Source organism: Ischnura elegans, chromosome 3 (assembly GCF_921293095.1).
Source record: "Ischnura elegans chromosome 3, ioIscEleg1.1, whole genome shotgun sequence".
Taxonomy (NCBI): Eukaryota; Metazoa; Arthropoda; class Insecta; order Odonata; family Coenagrionidae; genus Ischnura; species Ischnura elegans.
The window spans coordinates 106,152,610-106,161,979 of record NC_060248.1 but is presented as its reverse complement, the minus strand read 5'-3'; the positions used below and the strand labels follow the sequence as shown (position 1 = coordinate 106,161,979).

General features: G+C 35.7%; 1 protein-coding gene across 1 annotated transcript; it reads right to left on the bottom strand.

The window, feature by feature from the left end:
• Positions 1-306: 306 nt before the first annotated feature.
• LOC124156314 lies at positions 307-8,866 on the bottom strand. Its single transcript, XM_046530792.1, has 4 exons — positions 8,525-8,866; positions 8,123-8,224; positions 7,923-8,046; positions 307-2,265 (listed from the first exon to the last, which is right to left on the bottom strand). Exons 1-4 carry the CDS (start codon positions 8,660-8,662, stop codon positions 2,096-2,098), a joined length of 534 nt encoding a protein of 177 aa, XP_046386748.1. The 5' UTR covers positions 8,663-8,866; the 3' UTR covers positions 307-2,095.
• Positions 8,867-9,370: the final 504 nt, after the last annotated feature.

The following is a 9,370-nucleotide window of genomic DNA, read 5'->3' as shown; positions in this document are numbered from 1 at the left end:
TTCGGTAAAAGATGACTTTGAGCATAACATACCGTGAGAGAGCACGCTCATCGCAAAACACTTCTGGATTCTTGGCGGTGACTTGTTTCAATCCTGCGGTAAAATGATACTGTATGGAAGGAAAAACACTCTTGAATGCAATCAAGATCAAAGATAAACAAAGGAATTTAGGAGTGATAATAGACCTTTTCATAAGAAATTAATTTTCCTACTGAAGTTATATTACTGCCTTTAGAAAAGAAAAAAATTGAGATATCATCACAGTGAAAAAAATGGGAGGCAATGAATGTATTTGAAAAATTCACCCAAATTAGGTAGTTACAAAAAATTGCAATATTGTAACACATTGATGTTATATCAAAAATACATTAAAAAACAATCTTAAATTAAGTACACATTCATTTCAATTGAGACCGTTTCTATTTTTCAAATTTGGTGACATCTCATGAAAACACCAGTTCAACGCAAAGCATTATTACCACTTAAGTGAATAAATTAATTCTATCCATGGGAAATAGATTATCATTCCAAATTCCCAAAAAGAAAAACAATACCAAAGAATGTGTAAAATAAGAATTAGAGGTGAAAAAGCAAGCTCCCCCTTCAGTATGTTCAAGTATGGGAAAATCCTCCAAAAGTTCCTAAAGTTTTAATATTGTTGTGAAAAAAGCTCTCCATCAATGAATTGATGCTTGAAGATTGATCGTGAGAACATGAATACAGCATTTCAATACTTCTATCGGCCGGGAAATGCTCTTAATATGCGTTAAATTACCAATTCATGTGTATATTTTGATCTCATTTACATTGATTTGACCTCTTTCAATTGATCACGGCTTTCTTCCGATTGTCAGTATCAGTTATATATGTATTTCTTAATTACATGCTAAGCATAAATGAAAGGAACTTGCAAATGAATGACAATTCATACGTCACAATCAAGCTCCTTCGGGTCACATCAGAGATCCCATCCCAACTCACTACAAGCAAGAGAAATCGTAGGTATTTATCATACTTCAAATCTGTTCAGCATAATTAATACGGAAATCTACTCATCATTCCCTAGGTCTAATTCTGGAATACAAGAAGTTCATTACCTGTGTATTATAAACTTTAATAAATGCCAAACCCACATTAAAAATTTAGCTCAACCTTTTACTTTCAATACCACCAGGGGATACCAGATCCTTTTATGATCTGAAGAACATTTATTTACTCAGTAAATATCCCCACAAAATGCCATCAAAAAACAATATACATATTATTCTGGAATTATTGAGAAGATTCCCACCATCGTTATGCAGTTCAAAAATCCTTCAAATTTCAAACAACCACAAACATCAATTATTCCAGTTAAATATGCCTCTTCTAATCAGACATTTGCAACATACAATATTATGTTCATTAAAATCAATATAATTCCTTAAGAAGTTCCACAGTTACAATATACATATGTACATACGTAAGAAGAATCTGGAAAAGATGTCTCAACAACTATGTAGGAAAATTTCAAACATATCATGTATCCATATAAATAACATGTATTGCTTTATCATCTTCTACAACACTATAAATTTGTATTTATATCCACAACAAAGTACACTCACATGCATGAAAATAATATATATATATCCTCTTTTCAGTGGTTCGACAATCAACAATGTAAAGCTATGCTAAATGTCAAAGAATTATAAAAAAATAGTACATCAACTATCGCAAATGTCAGAAGGGTGATTTCCCTTAAATCACTTTTAGAATTAATTATCAAAATATAGATAAAAAAATTAGTTACAAGTGAGTCACCAACCATGATTATCGAATAAAGGCTCTCCAAATATGATCTCACATAAAAAATATCCTGCCTTAAAATTATTTTGATTCTCATTTGCATGCCACCTCTTTCAAATAGCAACCAAGAAAACCGAAGGAAAGACAACACTTGCGTTTCAACATTAATAAATCAATCACCTTGATCAATTATCAACAGTGACTCAAAGGCCTGATTCTTGGTGAACCTAACTTTCATTTGGGAACGGGAATAACTTAGTTTCATGGCATTCTTTGTTCATGGGGACAAAAGACTTGGGTGCCAATATTAATGGAGAAACTTGCGCATTTGTTTATTTTGACTTGCCATACTCATTTCAGCTTGCTCTGCCTTGGCCACAAGAGCATCCAACTTATCTACCTGCGATGACATCTCTTCACCCAGGTCATCGGCTGTTTTTTTAGCACTCTCTAGTTTCTTCGTCATTCCAGAGGTGCCTGAAAAGATTTTTAGTGCTAAGAATATACGCTTAAAAAGGAGAGTAGGGGAGGGTGCAGATAGTTTAACAACACTCTTGGGGTAGGGTGCTCAGTTGCTGAACCAAGTGTTGTAATCTCAGGTGAATCCATTAAGATACCCCACCCGTAAATCCTCCAAGTGTGAGATGGCCCAGGGATATGAATTGTCCCACAGGCCCTGAATGTGTGAATTTCACATGGTTATGGTTTTATCAGGAGAGGGCTCTCCCCCCACCAATCGAAACCAACCATGAGATGAAACACTGAGTGAATGAAGAATTACCTTCATGCAACTTTTATGGATGGGTGTTAGCCCTTAAATGCATGAATTTCTAGATAAGTCCCAAAAATATACTTTCTTCATAAAATATATCGAGAAACGCTTCAATTACAAAATTTCAATAACTTTTTCTGCTACATATTTTTTAATTTTTAGGTAATATTTTTAATACTAACCCTTAGGTGCACGCGCCCGCAAGTATAGCGCCAGTGCACGCTAGCGGCTTTTTTGCCGCAATTCCACATTTTTGATTTTCCCAAGTATACATTTAAATTTGAGGGTGTTTTAACATACGTATTTGGGTAACTTCTAATAAATAAAAGCACTTAAAATAGTTTTCCCATTCGTTTATAAACAAAAAAATGACATAATTATATGAAAATTTCTTGATAAATACTTAGACTAATTTTTCTAAAGGAATTGCAAACGACAATCTAGACATTATAAAGTCAAAAAAAAAACACAAAAAAGGAAATGGATATGCCAAATCGTTAATACAATCATTAAAATTTTAAAAATAACAAACTATGCAAGCAAAATTAATTTTTCAATTTTTTCATCCTTATTGGCCATCACTACTGCTGAAATGACATTCGTGACATTTTTTTAACGCATGTGGAACGATTATTGCATATAAATAGAAAACATTCGTATATTTACTGTCTCATATTTTTTACATTTTTCACGTGTAAAACAATGACCCGCCCTACATTGAGGTTCATATGCAGAAGCAAATAATTCAGGAATTTTCCCAAGTCTCATTGCCAGAAAAGCCTATGTGTCTGCTGGAAGAGTACCTTTTTTCACCCTGGACTTGAAATTTTCATCTACAAGGCTAAACGTAAGAGCTTCCATGAACTCCATTCTTGGTCTTCGATGGACTTTTTTCAAAATTCTTAGCTACAAAAATCACATGGTCGCTAAGAGTAGCCATATAAAAAAACCCGGAGAAATTGTGATAGAGGCCACCTTCGTGTTCGTCTTGAAGGGGAGCAATTTACACACTTCTGGTCCACAGAATCGACAACTCCCTTGGTTGAATTGTAGTTCAGGATCATTTCAGGTTTTACAGTTTGTTTTCATGTCCTCTTTGCAGTGCAACGTAGAAAGCACTTCAAAAGAATTTCACATTTGTTTCGTTTAGTGCAGTACGAAACAAGAGTGCAGGTATCCTGGAAACCAAGAAATGAAATTGCAGCCTATCGAATTTTACAGGGTAGAAACTCTCTGTGGGTTTAAGGATTTTTTTCACGGTACCTAATAAAGTTAGACCATTTTATAGCAAATAAATGGCTAAATCAAGACTTGAATAGTAATGTTTTGCTGTTATTTTCCCATTCGAATTCATTCTATCCCAAACGCTGTTCTGCAAATTATCAGGCCTGTTCCATCTGTTTTACAAGCTCTTCTAGCATCTGCCTTCCAACTTTTATTTACAGAGACAGTGTATTTAATTCCAAATAAAGATATTATTTCTATACGAGAAGTAGTGATGCAACCTCTGATTCTCGAGTACACATGAGATGACAGTTTTCCTTCAATATAAAAGTTGGTATTCTCGACATTTTTTTCAATCACGTTCAGTAAAATCGTTTTCGGCAACAATTCGAGTTCGGTTGCGGCATTCTTAGGAAATGATGCTGGCCCTGGTGAAACACGAACAATGTATTTAGCTTTTGTTTGGGTGTTTGCAAATTGTATCTAAGAGTTCAGCCAAAACGTTTCACCGTTTTCCGTTGATCTAGATAAACGTTGAAATTATGTGGGCGGCTGACAATATTATTAGCAGACTGCTGACTCTCACTGGAATGTAATGCGTCTTAAAATATATTCTTCCTCCCCTTCACTTTCATGTGAGAAATCAAAAAAATATTCTCCACATCGTAGTTGACCTGCCCTTCCCTCCCATCTTCATTATCAAGCTTTTGAAGCACTCGTTATAACTCATCAGGGTGATAAATACGTTCTCACCTTGAAATATCATATACTCTACATTAGTCACCACCGGCTCAATTTGTTCACAATTCGATAAAAGCATAATACAATTTACATCCATAAGGAGGTTACGATTCCTAAATCTTGTTATAATGCCTTTTCAGCATTATGTTCTTTTCTCGCAGGTAGATATACCAAGTGCCGACTCTTTGCCTTCAAACTCCAATGCATAATACATTATGAAGAACGTGCATAACTTATTTTCTCGGTCACTAGAAAAGTGTAAATAACGCATTTTTAAACCAATGTAATTCATATTTGAGTATGAAGATGAAATTTTTAAATTATGACTTGTGGTTTGAGGTTGAGATAAATTTTACAAATAATAATAGTGAAGAAATGATAATGCAAATGCTTACAAAAAATATAATAAATACGAGACAACATAGTAACATCATCATCATCATCATCATTGGTCAACAATCCTAGGATTGGTTTGACGCAGCTCTCCACTCTATTCTCCTTTCAGCTAATCTTTTCACACCTACGTATTTCTTCTCTTTCACATCTCTCTTCACTTGTTCCATATATTTTGTTCGAGGTCTTCCTTTTCCATTCTTACCTTCCACTTGTCCTTCGACGATTGTCTTCATCAGGCCATCATGTCTCAGGATGTGGCCTATAAGGTTGTTCCGTCTTCTTATTATGGTTTTCATGAGGCTTCTCTTCTCTCCTACTCTTCTTAGGACTTCTTTGTTACTAACTCTGTCGATCCATTTGATTTTCATCATTCTTCTGTAGCACCACATTTCGAAGGCCTCTATCCTTGCTTTCTCCGCTGCGGTCATTGTCCATGCCTCACTTCCGTATAGGAGCATACTCCAGATGTAGGATCTTATAAATTGTTTCTTTACTTCCATACTTAAGTTTCCTGCTGTACCTTTACTAATTAGAAATACAGATACCGACTTCCTACAACATAATTACAAGCTGATCCAAGGGCGTACATAGGATCAAAACCAGAGGGGGCGGAGGGGGCAAGCCATGGTTGTTTAAGTTATAGGTAAGATTTAAGCATGGAAAAGGTGAGTGAAACCAACATTTAAGGAAACTGTAACAGCTCTTTATTAGTTTTTAAAATTATTTGCTTGAAAAAATATTATTTTCCTTAAAGACATTTGCAATTTTTGCTTCCAGGGGGGGGGAGGAGCAGCAGCCCCCTCCTACCCCTCTCTGGGCACGCCCATAGGGGAGGGGGGGGGGGGTGCAAGCCATGGTCGTTCAAGTTATAAAATTTTAGTACAGAAAAGGTTTATGAAACCAACTTTTAAGAAAACCATGACAGTGATTTTTTATGTGTAATATTTCAAACCCTGCCGCGTGAACGGCAGTGAAACATACAAGAATTGCCATGAGAAAAAATTCCCCTGAACCGGGAATCGAACCATGGACCTTTGGCTTTCCGGGCCACTGCACAGACCACTACGCTATCCAGATTCTTTAATTCTCATGGCAATTATATCTCTGATTTTGCTTCTACAGCGGGAAAGCTGCCCGCTGAGTACGCCCATGCGCTGATCACCTTTGTGCCTACCTACTGCTTCAAGAACCACGTAGTATAACGATGGAGTGTATCATATCTGATACACCATGCGTTAGAAAGAAAGAATTGTGCCCTTCAGTAATAACTGGCAATGAGTGTAGTGTATCATACATGATACAAAATATGTACAGTGATGGGTTTACATAATTTTTGTATGACATACGTAAATAAAATCCATCAATGGATCCAGATTAGATTTAGAACTAGGGTGCCTTGACAGCATGAATAAGATCTCATGACAACAATTACTTCCTTCAATTCCTCCCAACTTCATAGAATGCATGAGTAATTTGCACTACATTATCAGAAAACCCTTACCTCTGCAATTACCTACTGTTTGGCAATTTCAACCACCCATTAACTGCAGATAGTGCAACAAAACTGACAACCACCAAAAAAGGCTATTTTAATTTTTACGGCTACATTTACTGAATATTTATGAATAGTGAAAAGTTTTAGCTCAGTATAACTATGTTTACTTCCATAATTGTACAAAATGGATTAGAGACAAACTTTTAACTTTAGCGCAAATTCATGATTAGAAAATGAATTTCCTTTGATGCAGATAAGAGAATTATTCAATACTAATCAAACGTATTTTCTATACAGAACAAAAATACATCGGAGAGGAGAAATTTGATTTTTTTGATCGATCTGAAATACTGAGTGTTCGGGAAGATGCTAAATTTTTTGACCATATTGGGGGAAATTATTGGAGTAATGCAACCAAAAGGTTTTCATCACCATAAATACAAAGAATACTTGATACCACAACATTGAATGAATCAAAATAAAGACATTGAGTAAACTCAAAGGGTGTAAAATCAGTACATATTTGTTGAAGTGGTGACCATTTTCAAGATAGAAAACAACACTTTAAGTCTCAAGAAGAAATAAGAGCAATCAAAGCCTTATTAGTTCATTTCTTAAATATTGCTCACCCAAGTCAGAGGTATTTTTTGTAACCGTTGCATAAGATATCTAGTGATGATAATTGTTGAAATGGGGATGAAAATCCCTGGTCATGATCCAAAGTTTCAACTATGTTGAATTATCATTTCTACACACTTTCACGTGATACTGAATTGAAACTGTCTTCAGCTCGTTGAAATTGACTGATTTTAACTGTAGTATGTTTCAAAAGACATCAGGTATATTGCAAATATGTACTATATCAACTTTCAATGCTTTAAAGGCCTGGTTAAATGGTACATTAACACATACAAGTTTGCCTGTTTGAATGAATGATTTTAGTGGAGCGGAACAGAACATGTACGAATGCATGAACCAAATTAGAACTTGTTCTATTTTCTGTTCATTCACATATTCATGCATTTAGACATTAACTTGTACAGGTTAATTATTCATTGTGTAGCCAGGCCTCAAGAATATAGTTTCAAGACAAATTCTTCCATCAGTGCTGCTGCAGTAAAAGACGTAACTAATTTATAATGTTGCTTTTTAACACATTCATTCAAGCTAATATGACCAGTGACAGGCTGAACCAGAGACATTAGAGACCCTAGGCAATGATTTCTAACTCACAACCCCCCCTCACAAAAAGAGGACGATAAAACATTTTCGGACAACTCTCCACAACACTAAATTGGGGACCCAACGCAAATTACCCTCCTCTTTAGAAGGCCCTGGAAATTAAGTCCCAGCCATCATCCTCACCTTAATTGAAATTGACCTGTCCCCTTGAAAGGTCTCTTGTTTAGTAGATTAATCCCAGCCCAGCCCAAAATTAGTGCATAACAGCCAGGCAAAATTATGAAAAAACAAAATCTTACTTTTCAGCACTAACTTCCTAGTTACCTTCACTAGTGGCATTGATGTCATCCTTCATTCCTTCATCAGCTTTCGTAACATCTGCACTCCCTGACGCACTATCTGTGCTTAAGTGCCTTTGAAAAAGATCTTTTAGACTTCCGAAGTTGGGCTGAAAGTGAAAATCAAGGAAATTAAAACCTCGAAAGTAAGAGAACATGAAAAAAATTGAGCACAAAGTAGCTTGCCTTGAATGAATTTAGTTTCTTCTGCGTGTTGGCCAATATGCTAGTCAGTTCTTCCAAACCACCTCCAACTCTCTTCATGTCATCCTTAGTATCCTCTAGTTCCTAAAATATCATCAGAACATGTAAGACGCACGGCCAAAAGTGAAATACCAGAAAAGATCATCAGTTTACTTACTTCAATAGCATATAAACTAAAATGAAATTGTCTCTACCTCTGACAAGGAGGTAAATAAAATCTCCAGGGTAGCAAAACGTAAAATCTTCAGGAACGGGATTTAAGATAAAGAATTAAAAAGCAGCACTAAAAACCAAAGAGAAAATAAAGTTAAACCAAAGAAAAAACCGAACGAAAGAATAAGCAGCTACCAACTGAATAGTGCACAATTAAGGTCTATGTTTAACCTTAGCAGCTTCAGCGTCGATATCTTCATCTTCGTCATCTACAACCTGAGGTTTTTCTGACTCGGGTTGCCTTTCAGGTTTAGGAAGACCAAGCAACTCCGCTCGCATGCATTCATACTCGTATGTGCCTTCCGCCATTCTTGTTTAAGATAACTCAAAGGACGTTGCGACCCAATAATCAAACTATTCCACGCAAATATATCGGTAGTACTTATCCTAGATACTTACAAATCGTATCTAAATACCAACAGAAACTCCAACTGATCGATTCAATGAGGATAACACATAAATCCACTACAACACCCTCGAGCTTAAATCAATGCGGCCATATAATTTCGAGTATCTTTTGTTCAATCGGCAATGCGCAAAAAAATATGAAATGGCGGGATGATAAAATTTCATTTTCGGAGGACAGACCTCTCAAATGCTTTAAATTATAATAAATTATGCACAAAAATATATCATTGGCCACTTTTAAGTTTGAATTAATGTGAAAATATGTCGGGACTTGTGTTTACTTCCGAATCCAATTTCCAATTCCGGCCCGTTTCCAATTTCTCGGCCCCTCTCAAGCATCATATCTTAATAGCAGGAAATATCATGAAATATAACAAAATCTGTGAAAAAATCTCATTAAATAGAGCTTAAATGATAGACTTTCCCCATTCATACTTTGATACTTATCAGGGGGACGACCATGTCCTGTGCACTGCCTTCAAGGTTAACCTTCCCTCTTTCTGAACAGATCATGCCTTTCATCTAGTTTTATTAATAAGTCTTCACATCACTCGATCATAATGTCGAGCTTAGATAAAATACCATTGCATTAAACTATACCCTCGAATA